Source organism: Salmo salar, chromosome 12 (assembly GCF_965601325.2).
Source record: "Salmo salar chromosome 12, fSalSal1, whole genome shotgun sequence".
In the NCBI taxonomy this organism is placed as follows: domain Eukaryota; kingdom Metazoa; phylum Chordata; class Actinopteri; order Salmoniformes; family Salmonidae; genus Salmo; species Salmo salar.
In genome coordinates this window covers 84,816,709-84,829,726 of record NC_138302.1, presented here as the reverse complement: position 1 = coordinate 84,829,726, position 13,018 = coordinate 84,816,709, and the positions used below count along the sequence as shown (strand labels likewise).

At 40.9% G+C, this 13,018-nt stretch overlaps 1 protein-coding gene across 5 annotated transcripts in view; it reads left to right on the top strand.

Annotated features, from left to right (window-relative positions):
* Positions 1-13,018, top strand: part of LOC106565749 (inositol 1,4,5-trisphosphate-gated calcium channel ITPR1) — a 166,046-nt gene that overhangs the window by 25,876 nt on the left and 127,152 nt on the right. For all 5 annotated transcript variants that reach the window (XM_082959369.1, XM_082959366.1, XM_082959368.1 and 2 more), the window contains exons 4-9: positions 8,255-8,370; positions 8,615-8,701; positions 9,810-9,968; positions 11,786-11,884; positions 12,402-12,485; positions 12,597-12,743. In XM_082959369.1, coding sequence (XP_082815495.1) covers positions 8,255-8,370; positions 8,615-8,701; positions 9,810-9,968; positions 11,786-11,884; positions 12,402-12,485; positions 12,597-12,743 — 692 coding nt within the window. The remainder of the gene's footprint in view (positions 1-8,254; positions 8,371-8,614; positions 8,702-9,809; positions 9,969-11,785; positions 11,885-12,401; positions 12,486-12,596; positions 12,744-13,018) is intronic.

The following is a 13,018-nucleotide window of genomic DNA, read 5'->3' as shown; positions in this document are numbered from 1 at the left end:
TAATAACACACAGAAACACGAGCATTAGGTCATTAATATGGTCGAATCCGGAAACTATAATCTCGAAAACAAAACGTTATTGCTGTTACATTGCACAACCTTCAGTGTTATGTCATAATCATGTAAAATTCTGGGAAATTAGTTCGCAACGAGCCAGGCGGCCCAAACTGTTGCATATACCCTGAATGCGTGCAATGAACGCAAAATGACACAATTTCACCTGGTTAATATTGCCTGCTAACCTGGATGTCTTTTAGCTAAATATGCAGGTTTAAAAATATATACTTCTGTGTATTGATTTTAAGAAAGGCATTGCTGTTTATGGTTAGGTACAGTCGTGCAACGATTGTGCTTTTTTCGCAAATGCGCTTTTGTTAAATCATCCTCGTTTGGCGAAGTCGGCTGTCTTTGTTAGGAAGAAATAGTCTTCACAGTTCGCAACGAGCCAGGCGGCCCAAACTGCTGCATATACCCTGACTCTGTTTGCAAGAGAAGTGACACATTTTCCCTAGTTAAAAGAAATTCATTTTAGCAGGCAATATTAACTAAATATGCAGGTTTAAAAATATCTACTTGTGTATTGATATTAAGAAAGGCATTGATGTTTATGGTTGGAGCAACGTGTACCTAAGCGATTATATGCAACGCAGGACAGGCTAGATAAACTAGTAATATCATCAACCATGTGTAGTTAACTAGTGATTATGATTGATTATAAAAAAAACAAGAAGTTTAATGTTAGCTAGCAACTTACCTTAGCTTCTTACTGCATTCGCGTAAGGTTGCAAGATTGAATCCCCGAGCTGACAAGGTAAAAATCTGTCATTCTGCCCCTGAACAAGGCAGTTAACCCACCGTTCCTAGGCCGTCATTGAAAATAAGAATGTGTTTTTAACTGACTTGCCTAGTTAAATCAAGGTCCAAAAAAAAATTGGCCAAATCGGCATCCCAAAATACCGATTTCCGATTGTTATGAAAACTTGAAATCGGCCCTGATTAATCGGTCGACCTCTACTAGACTATGTACAAACTGGAAACCGCATATCCTGAGGCCGCAATTATTGTAGCTGCGGATTTCAACCTCTCTGGGATATGTGGGATGCTAACGTCCCACCTCGCCAACAGCCAGTGAAATTGCAGGGCGCCAAATTCAAACAACAGAAATCTCATAATTAAAATTCCTCAAACACACAAGTATTATACACCATTTTAAAGATAAACTTCTTGTTAATCCACAGTGTCTGATTTCAAAAAGGCTTTACAGCAAAAGCACACCACGCAATTATGTTATGTCAGCGCCTAGCCACACAAAACCATACAGCCATTTTCCAAATAAGGAGAGGTGTCACAAAAGACAGAAATAGCATTAAAATGAATCACTAACCTTTGATGATCTTCACCGGCTGGCACTCCCAGGACTCCATGTTAGACGACAAATGTGTGTTTTGTTCGATAAAGTTAATCTTTATGTCCGAAAACGCGCCAATTTCAAATGAGGTTATGTTCAGAAATGCATTGTCTCAAACAAACAAACAAATTACAGAAATACTCATCATAAACATTGATGAAAGATAGAAGTGTTTAACATGCGATTTAAAGATAAACTTCTCCTTAATGCAACCGCTGTGTCAGATTTCAAAAAGGCTTCACGGCAAAAGCACACCACGCGATTATGTTAGGTCAGCGCCTAGCCACAGAAAACCATACAGCCATTTTCCAACCAAGGAGAGGTGTCAAGTCAGAAATGGCATTAAAATGAATCACTTACCTTTGATTTTCATCTGGCACTCCCAGGTCTCCATGTTAGACAATAAATTTTGTTTTTTTTTCGATAAAGTTCATCTTTATGTCCAAATACCTCCTTTTTGTTCGTGCGTTTAGTCCAGTAATCCAAATGCACAAGGCGCGCTCACAAAGTCCAGACGAAAAGTCAAAGAAGTTCCATTATAGTTAGTAGAAACATGTCAAACGATGTATATAATCCAATCTTTAGGATGTTTTATCATAAATCTTACAATTCCTTTGTCTTTAGAAAGGAAAGGGAACGGAGCTCGCGCTCACGGCCGCACGCGATCAACAACTAAAGGCTTTCAACCAGACCCCTGGTTGAAACAGCTCTTATTCGCTCCCCTGTCACAGTAGAAGACTGACACAACGTTCTAAATACTGTTGACATCTAGTGGAAGCCGTATGAAGTGCAATCTGACCCCATAGACACAGTATATTGGATAGGCTACAAACCTCAGATTTCCCATTTCCTGGTTGGATTTTTCTCAGGTTTGTGCCTGCCATATGAGTTCTGTTATACTCAGACATTATTTTAACAGTTTTGGAAACTTTAGAGTGTTTTCTATCCAAATCTACAAATGTATATGCATATTCTAGCTTCTGGGCCTGAGTAGCAGGCAGTTTACTCTGGGCACCTTATTCATCCAAACTACTCAATACTGCCCCCATTCCCAAAGAAGTTAATAATGGAAATCTGAGAAACAAATTTTATTAACACACGCACATCAAGTACTTTGGATCATTGCTTCTCTCTCTTCCGGGATGGCTACAAGGCCCTCCCCGGCCCTCCCTTCGGCAAATCAGATCATGCCTCCATTCTGCTACTCCCCACCTATAGGCAGAAACTTAACAGGAAGCACCCGTGGTAAGGACAGTTCAACATTAGTCTCATAAGAGCTTTACAGTCCTGTATTGTGCAATATTTGCCCATATATATTCTTTTTATTCAAGCTCGGTCAAGGAGTTGGGTATTATGGCAAGAGCAATTTTTAAGTCTTGCCATTTTGATTTTTCAAGCAGATTTAAGTCAAAACTGTAAGTTGGCCACTCAGGAACACTCATGTTCTTCTTGTTAAGCAACTCCAGTGTATATTTGGCTTTGTGTTTTAGTTTATTATCCTGCTGAAAGGTAAATTCCCCTCCCAGTGTCTGGTGTGAAGCAGACTGAAACAGGTTTTCCTCTTGGATTTTGCCTGTACTTAACTCATCCCGTTTTTTTTCATCCTGAAAAACTCCCCAGTCTTTGCCGATGTCAAGCATACCCATACCATGATGCAGCCACCACCATGCTTGAAAATAAGGACGCAGCTACTCTGGGATGTGTTGGATTTTTTTGCAGTATTACTTTCGTGCCTTGTTGCATACATATTCATGTTTTGGAGTATTTGTATTCTGTATATTTGAATTCTTCTTTTCACTCTGTCATTTAGGTCAGGGTCTCTCAAACTCTGCCGTAGGGCCCCCTCTGGATGCACATTTTGTTTTTGCCCTGGCACTACACGGCTGATTCAAATAACCAACTCATCAAGCATTGACTATTTGAATCAGCTGTGTAGTGCTACCCAGGGAGGGCCCCAGGACAGAATTCAGGAAACCCTGATTTAGGTCATTATTGTAGAGTCCCCACAGTGTGGATTTATCCTGTTTTGTCCCATCACTGCCACTGAAATCTGTAGCTGTTTTAAAATCCACAATGACCTTATGGTGACACCCCTTAGCAGTTTCCTACCTGTCCTGCAGCTTAGTTCAGAAGGACGACTGCATCTTTGATGCGTCTGGGTGGTTTTATACAAAATCCACAGCATAAATATTAACTTAACCATGCTATATATTCAATGTCTGATTTGTTATTTTTACCCATCTATCAATCACTGCTCTTCTTTATGAGGCTTTTGAAAAGCTCACGGGTCTTTTGTAGTTGAATCTGTGCTTGAAATTCAATACTTGACTGAGGGACCTTTATTTTATAGATGTTGTATGTTTGGGGGAGAGAGGAAGGGGTAGTCATTAAAATGTCAACCCCTATTATTTCAGAGTCCACATAACGTATTATGTGATTTGTCAAATTTTACATCTGAGCTCATTTAGGCTTGCATAAACAAAGGGGGAGAATACTTATTTAACTTTATTTTAGTAATTTAATTGTTATTCATTTGTAAAATTGTGTAGAATTTTTCTTTTCACTTTGACATTATGGATTTTGTGTAGATCAATGACAAATTACTATTAAATCTATTCAATCGCACTTTGTAATGCAACAAAATGTGAGTTCAAGGGGGTGTAGACTTTCTATATATGTACATAGTCATTGATCACTGGTCACTTTAATCATGTTTACATACTGTTTTACATGTGTATATACTGTATTCTAGTCATGGCTCATCCTATATAACTACTGAAACTTTTCTATTCATATACTGTCCAGTTGAAGTTAGAAACACAAGCATCTTGCTGCACCTGCGATAACATCTGCGTACACGACCAATAAACTTTGATTTGATTTTCCCACTGACCTCCGTGCCTTATTTGGCCATGCTGTTTAACTGGTGACATATGCAGAGGAAGAAAAAATATATATATAGATAGATTAAAAAAAATGTCTTCCTCTGCAAAGTGGGCAGCTCCACTTTTATTTATACCAGTCAAAAGTTTGGACACACCTACTCATTCCAGGGTTTTTCTTTATTTTTACTATTTTCTACATTGTAGAATAATAGTGAAGACATCAAAACTATGAAATAATCCATATGGAATCATGTAGTAACCAAAGCATATTTTAGATTCTTCAAAGTAGCCACCCTTTGCCTTGAAGAAACTTTTAAAGTTCTTGAAATTGTATTTGTTTTTAATGATTTTTTATTTATCCTTTATTTAGGTTCTTGAAATGTTCTGTATTGACTGACATGTCTTAAAGTAATGATGGACTTTAACAAGGCACACCTGTTAATTTAAATGCATTCTAGGTGACTACCTCATGAAGCTTGTTGAGAGAATGCCAAGAGTGTGCAAAGCTGTCATCAAGGCAAAGGGTGGCTGCTTTGAAGAATGTGAAATATAAAATATATTTTCATTTGTTTGGTTACTATGTGATTCCATATGTGTTATTTCATAGTTTTGTCTTCACTATTATTCTACAATGTATAAAGTAGTAAAAATAAAGAAAAACCTCTTGAATGAGTTGGTGTGTCCCTTTTTACTGGTACAGTGTAAGTGTGTGTGTGTGTATATATATATATATATATATATATATTGTGTGTACACACACAACTGTTTGTAGGAAAAAGATCAAATTGAAGATGCTCTGAATTATAGACTTAGGCTACCTACTTGAACTTTTTAGTTTTCTAAACATCTCTTCTGAATATAATATACAGTATTTCCTACCTCTTTCTCAGAAATAGACCACAATGTCTTGCACTGGTAAACTGCTTCCCCTTGTATTTCCCCCCCCAGGGAAACTGTCTTGTGCCATTGTATAATATGTAATATGGTGTTTGAGATGCAAGACCAGATGGTTAATTGTATTTTAGCAAGATAAGTTCAGTGTGTTCATGCAACAGTACAGCAGGAATACTCTATGCAGATTTCCTGGAACCAAATCATGCCTAATATCTCTGACATACAGAGAGGCACACTCACTCATGGAGAAGCACTGTGCTTGGCTGGAGATTGATCAATACTCAACAGATTTACTGCGAGAAGGACGGCACTAGTGTTTGTGGAGTGAGCTCATCATTCTAGAATCTATCATCATTGGCCTGTGGAATGAGAGAGCCATGTTTATGGAAGCTAACAAAGTGTACCACATCTCTTTTTGAAGGCGCAAAAGAACAGGGGCATAACATTTTCTTGTGAATTTCTAACTGACTTGCAAATAATAGGCAAAGCCCTGCTCAAGACTGTGTGGTATGTAGCCTATGCTTTGGTTTGGAGACATGTAAGCATAGGAGACCATAGCGCCTGGTCAAAGCGACTTTGGGGCAAAGTGGGCAGCTGCCACACTCCACTTTCAGATGAGGGAGCAGCGTTATACCCCTTAAATGACAGATTTTTCACAAATGTGATTATTGAATTGTGAAACCCATTCAAAAGATTAGGGGACATGATCTGGAATTAAATCAGAAGGGGCAATCACTTTCACTTGGTAATTTGTCATGGGCTGCTGCTGGCTGCAGCTCGTTCTAGCTATTTAATAAGCTAACTAGCTACAGAAATGAACGAACTACCTTGCAAAACAATACAAAAACATGAAAAGATGGCTAGATATGTCGTTTAAAAAGAATCAGATGACCCACAAGTTTCAAACCAAAGGAAGAAAGATGAAGGCTTCATTCAGCAGGCACTAGTTAGCTGTGCGATTCTAGCTAGCGTTAGCTACACCACTTTTTTCACTGAGCTAGCTAGCTCGGTATATTGAAGCCTGTCACTAAATAAAATTGGGTGAAAATCCGTTACTCACTGAAGTAAAGTTGTTGCTGGAGTGCTGACGAAAGTTTTTAAGCTGTCATTTCACCATATTAAATAAACTACTTCTGAGCACTTTGTTTACCGCCAGACCAGATCTGGTGCATGTGCGCGCATGCAGCTTGTATTGTAGTTCAGATCTGACACATGCAGTTGGACCAGAGCAAAACATCAGCCTACATTTAATCTTGGTTAACCCAGAACACAAATGTTGTGTAAATTGGTCGGATGCTATGTTTATGTACTCTGTCCATGAGAGATTAGCCTACATTGAATCCATGAGGTGAATACTATGCGGGTAGGTAGTGAAGTACTTTGTTGTTTAGGGCAATGTCAGCAGTTTCTACTGTTACTGATGCTCTACCACTGTGGACATCGGCAGATTCAAGGTACCAGGTTTATTGTGATTCCAAAGAAAGTACTCTTGAGATTGGTGTAGAAGAATGGAGCACTTGTGGTGTTCTGAGAGTCCTAACAAGCCTGGTTACAGGCATTGCATTTGAAGTATAGGGTGGCATACTGAGGAGATGACCTCGAGATGACACATGACAACCCTCCTAGTAGGTGCTGTGACATGAGTATGTTTCACCTGCAGGGGCCTCGGTGTCCTTGTGGTGCTTCAAGGTTTGTGTGGCGTGGAGCAGCGTACTCATGTTCACCCCACCTCTCCAGCCTCTCCCAGGCCTCATCATCACTCCTCCAGGTAGCCACAGACTCCATGCTACATCTCAGTGCGCCTGAGCACTGTGCAAAGGGAAAGTGTAGCAGACTAAGTCCTAAAATCCCTGTTGAGTATTAATAGCCCGGTTAAGCTGGTTTCCAGGGAACACATGCCTGGCATTTTAAACCTCACTTTTTTCTCTCTGATCTGGGATTGGTACTATGCGACAGTAATTGCTTTGGTGTCATGTCTGACAGTTAGGTGTGTCTCTCGAGGAAATATTACCCTCTGCTAGGACAACTCGTTGCTGTCTGTGATAGTATTTATACTCTTCTCAGAGAGCTGTGATCTCATGGATTGAAGGAGAGAAGGCAATGTTATTTGAAGAATGTGACCTGTTGAATCTTTTAACCTCTGATAATCATGATCATCCAAAGCATGTCGTAGTAATGTGAAAATTCTGAAATAAGTCTTTACAATATTTAGTACAGTGGGCTTCCTGTGTAAACTACAATTCATTTGATCTAAACCAGCATTGTTTTAAGCATTTCGATGGCCGCCTGTTTTATGTTGATTCCTGTCTCCGTTCCTCAGTGTATGCCCTCTGGGTTGCATCCTACTGTACCCTGCCATTTCCTGCACAGTTTGCCATCTGTTCTTAAAAAGGAAACCCCACAACTGTTCATTCCCTTCCTTCCCACTGTGTAGCATTTGCATATAACCCTCCCCTTTCTGTCCCCCTAACCTGGTCTCTTTCATTCCCTAAACCCACTTCCTCTCCCTCTCTCATATAGCCATCCCTCTCTCCTACTGCTCCGTTTTCCATCCCTGGCTCCTCCTCCTGTGCTTACCCATCCAGCTCATCCCTCTCTTCCTTCATGCGTCCCCTGACAGCTAATCCCTGGACGCTGTGGCGTTTGTTGGCCAAGTTTTTGCAGTGTGCTTGGTGCTGGTCTGGAGTGGCTATTTTTACCCCTGTCACAGATAATCAGATCTCCTATCATTGTGCTTTGCAGGTAGCCAGCCTCGGGACCGGAGGAGGAACTAGTGTGTTTTCTGTCAGGACTCACACTGTTTAAGATCTGATCAGCTCTGTGCTATGTCTAAAGAGCTCTACTATCCCCAATCTGATCAGGCCAATGTGTTTACCTACAAGAGAATCAAAATGTCTAAAATCACCATCATCCTGTTATATTTATTTAGCTACAGTCATGTCCTTGTTATACTGACAACCGATTACTCTTCCATGCCCTTTTGGCAACTTTCCACTGCTTTATACGTCATGTACTGAATGTTATGAATTTGATAATAAATCTTCACCTGTTTTCTCTGTCTTTCCAGACTGCCTTTTCAAGCTGTGCCCCATGAACAGGTACTCTGCACAGAAACAGTTTTGGAAGGCAGCAAAACCAGGTGGAAACAGCACCACTGACACAGTGCTCCTCAACAAACTCCACGTGAGTAGCTCATCTCACTGGCCTTTATTAGAAGTTCTCTAACACTACTGCTGCCCATTATGCCTGCTGGTTCTAAACTGCGTGCATTGCCGTGTTGCTGAGGTCGAGCAAATCATTACAAGTGAAATACTCTCCAAGTTTATAACACGACATAAACCCAGATCTATATTCCATAAAGTACGGCTTCTTATTCTTAATGTGTTTTTGGAGCACTAAATCTAATTGGTGGCCATTTATATTTCAGCATGCTGCTGATCTGGAGAAGAAGCAGAATGAATCAGAGAACCGAAAGCTGCTAGGAACTGTTATCCAGTACGGAAATGTCATTCAGGTATGAGCAGGAAGAGTAGGGGTGATAAGGTAACAAGGAGATTGAGTTTGGTAAAGCCACAATATAACAGTGTCATTAAAGTTAGTGGAAAGCCTGGAGCAGAGAGGCAATACAGCTCTTCCATAAATGCAGCCAATTATCATCCAGGCCTTATCATCCCCTGCATATGTGACCAGTGAAAGTCTCCTATGCATAAATGAGATCATCAGGCCACAGGGAAACGGGTCTAAGGGTCCGCTAGAAGTGTACACTATAGTGTGTCAGTTGATTTCAAGTGACAGACCCTCAACCAGAACACCATGGTAGTTGTGATATCTGTCATCTAAAAACACCAACATATACTGTATCTATTTTAGGGCAGCTGTCTCCTGAACTATAGTCCTGAACATGCTGTCAGAATTGTATTGGCGGAAGTGGTACAGTAGGTGTATTTGTTTTAGGGGTGTGATGACAGGTAAGGTATTGAGGGCAGTAGGGTAGTGTTTGATATTTACCACAGGCTTACTGTGGTAAGTGGTTGCAGCACTTGAGAGCATGTATTGTAAACACATGTATCTGTCATTGTCTGAGACATTTCGAATGACAGTTGTCTTGTTTTTTCAGTCCCTGCATTCTCCCTCAAAACAACCACAAAGGTTGGTTAAGGTCTAGTCTCCCAGTACCAGACATCACACTGAATACTTGTTTGAGGGGTCGATGCTGGTTGAGTCAACATGGTTGATTTCTTGGGTGAAATTATGGGGCAAAGGAGGTCATGAGAAACATATTTGAACTAGGGCCTTGGAGTATTATTTTAAAAAATCCAGGGGGAAAAAAGGGTCCAGAAAGAATTCAAGTATGATATTTTCAAATGGCACATTCTTTTGGGGATATTCAGGAATGGCCACTGTGCCAGTATTTGACATCTAACTCAATCTCTTCCTGTAGATATACTCCATAATAGACTCAGACCGTGACATTAACAGTATCTGTCTATTAAACCTCAATAGACAAAGTATGAGACTTCTATAAGCATTACATATTTAACCTTGATAAAACTCTAATTGGAAATGTAAATTATGTTTACATGCACATGTAACTGTGTCTGTTGTTTGCCACTCTGTTCCAGCTGTTGCACTTGAAAAGCAATAAGTACCTGACGGTGAATAAGCGACTCCCTGCCCTGTTGGAGAAGAATGCTATGAGGGTGACGCTGGACTCTGCAGGCAACGAGGGCTCCTGGTTTTACATCCAGCCCTTTTACAAGCTGCGCTCCCTGGGAGACAGTGTGAGTGTCCAGCCCAGTGTTGGCTTTAGTGTGGGTCAAAGGTCAGATAGGAAGTCTGGTCATGTCTCTATAGATAAACAACGAAGCCCAGACAACAGATTTCCACTCAAGATCAAGATGCGATGCTTGTTGTTGTGATTCGTAGTTATTGGTAATGTTTCAATTTGTTAATTGGTTGTCTAGCATTTAATCATTCAGGCTAGCTGGTCTCAATTGTATTTGACCATAGAGATGTAGGTAGAGAGTGATTAAGAGCCTAACAGGCCATGATCTCACTGAAAGTTCACCTAAAGAGTCTGGCATGCAAGATTCGAAAAGCTCCTGGTATACACCCTGAAATTCGTAAAACACCCTGAGATTCATAAAAGCACCCTGAAATTCGTAAAACACCCTGAGATTCTTAAAGCACCCTGAGATTCATAAAGCACCCTGAGATTCATTAAAGCACCCTGAGATTCTTAAAGCACCCTGAGATTCATAAAAGCACCCTGAAATTCTTAAAACACCCTGAGATTCTTAAAGCACCCTGAGATTCATTAAAGCACCCTGAGATTCATTAAAGCACCCTGAGATTCATTAAAGCACCCTGAGATTCATTAAAGCACCCTGAGATTCATAAAGCACCCTGAGATTCATTAAAGCACCTTGAGATTCACTAAAACACCCTGAGATTCATTAAAACACCCTGAGATTCTTATAGCTCCTTGCTTCAGTGACCACAGCAAAGATCATTAACAAAGGGATCTCTAGGACAGCACTTCTCTGTTGACCCATGATGCCGCTGAAGTTTACCTGCTTTATAAATAGAATCCGTGGTTCAGAGAATTGACAAGTTGTAAGATTAAATTAATACATAATTTCCTATTTTGACATTGTGTTGGCCTTAGGGTGTGTACCGGTTTAATTGCAAGTAGGCTACCATAGGTCATCGTCATTAGCTTTAGCCATTAGGGTTTTTCAGGCTGAATTATTCCTGTGCTGATGAGAGGTCCAGTGTGGCCACTGATTGCTTGGTAGCCAACATGGTCTGATGGGAACAAGTCGAACAATGTGTTATCATATTTGCCTGGTGTTACATAGCAGCAGTAACTAGCTATAACAATATTGAGGACAGAGACTTTAGGGAGAAATTAGGATAAAGGTTGTTAAAAGGAATTCATTATGCAGTGCTCAGACCCGTTTGGCAGTACATCCTGTGCAGCAGCAGGACTTCACCTTGCTATTATGATACCACAGCTTTTCTCTCATATTATGCAATCAACTGATGCCAAAAGTTGAGAGGTTCTGTTTATCTTGAAGGGCACTTTTCTCCGGCTCTAAACTGGACTGACCCCTTACTTTCTTTCCCTGTGTGTGTCTCTGGGCTGTCATGCATAACAGCTCTCCTGGGGCCTCTGTAGATGAGCAGATAGCACACTCTGGAGGACATTAGTGGTTGTACAAGTGTTATTTGTGGTTTTCTACTGGCTGATGGGTCTGATAAAGACAATCACACTGCCTCTCTGTTTGCTGTGTCTCTGAGGGTTTCTGTACAGTAAGTGTGGACAGCTGTGTGTTTCTGTGTGTGAACGTGTGTGGCTGTGTGTGAACGTGTGTGGCTGTGTGTGAACGTGTGTGGCTGTGTGTGAACGTGTGTGGCTGTGTGTGGCTGTGTGTGGCTGTGTGTGGCTGTGTGTGGCTGTGTGTGAACGTGTGTGGCTGTGTGTGAACGTGTGTGGCTGTGTGTGAACGTGTGTGGCTGTGTGTGAACGTGTGTAGTTGATCATGCATCTCTGTGTGTATAATAATGCTATTTGATTTCTCCCTTGTATGTCTAGGTGGTGATTGGAGACAAGGTGGTCCTTAACCCTGTGAACGCTGGACAGCCCCTTCATGCCAGCAGCCATCAGCTGGTAGACAACCCAGGATGCAATGAGGTAGAATACATGTTTCATCTTCATTGTCTCCTGGGTGGAGACTGCATTTGTAACAGAAACCATATTCTCCATTGTTATGTAAACCCAGGTGTGCCTGCACATTTCACTTCCTCAAATCACAAGTAGTGCAGGTTTTAACCATGTTGAGAAGTATGCCTTATTCTTAATTCTCATGTCCTCTCAAAGATGAGGAAACATATTCACTGTACAACTAGCTCCTCTCTTATGCTTGTTTCATATATACTAATCATGCCAAAACATTATGCAAAGAATGAATTGTGAAATGGCAGTATTATCTTGAGTTCATTAAGTGAGGGTCCTTAATCCACTCTTAAGGCTCAACCGCCATTAAGACAAATGACTCTTCAGTTAAAGACTATATCATTACTGTGCTCCTCCTTACAAACCCAGCAGACTCCCAGGCTCATTTCTTTTTGTCACTTTTTTAAGACAAACTTGATTATGTGAATAAATGTCTTTACCTTAGCCTTTCCTGACTCATCCTCTTGGTTTTCAGGTGAACTCCGTGAACTGCAACACAAGTTGGAAAGTAGTTTTGTTTATGAAATGGAGCGACAACAAGGAGATTATTCTTAAAGGGGTAGGTACTCTGACAGTTGATTAAAATGTATTGGACACAATAACACATTAAACAGGGTAGCTGGCTCTCCTTCCCCATGATACTGACTGGTGTCTATGTTTGTGTTACCAGGGTGACGTTGTTCGGCTGTTCCATGCAGAGCAGGAGAAGTTCCTGACATGTGACGACTTCAAAAAGAAGGAGTATGTATTTCTCAGGACTACAGGACGCCAGTCCGCCACCTCCGCCACTAGCAGCAAGGCATTGTGGGAAGTGGAGGTGAGCATAGAACTAGTAGATACATGGTCTGGGTCATGGTACACAATCATGCCACAGGAGGCTGCTGAGGGGAGGACGGCTCATGATAATGGCTAGAATGGCGTGAATGGAATGGTATCAAACACAAGAAAACCATGTTTTTAATCTGTTCGATACCATTCCATTCCAGCCATTACTATGAGCCCATCCTCCCCAATTAAGGTGCCACCAGCACCTTGTGAATCACACATATGACACTGATATTTATTGACATGGTTACACACAACCTTTGATTG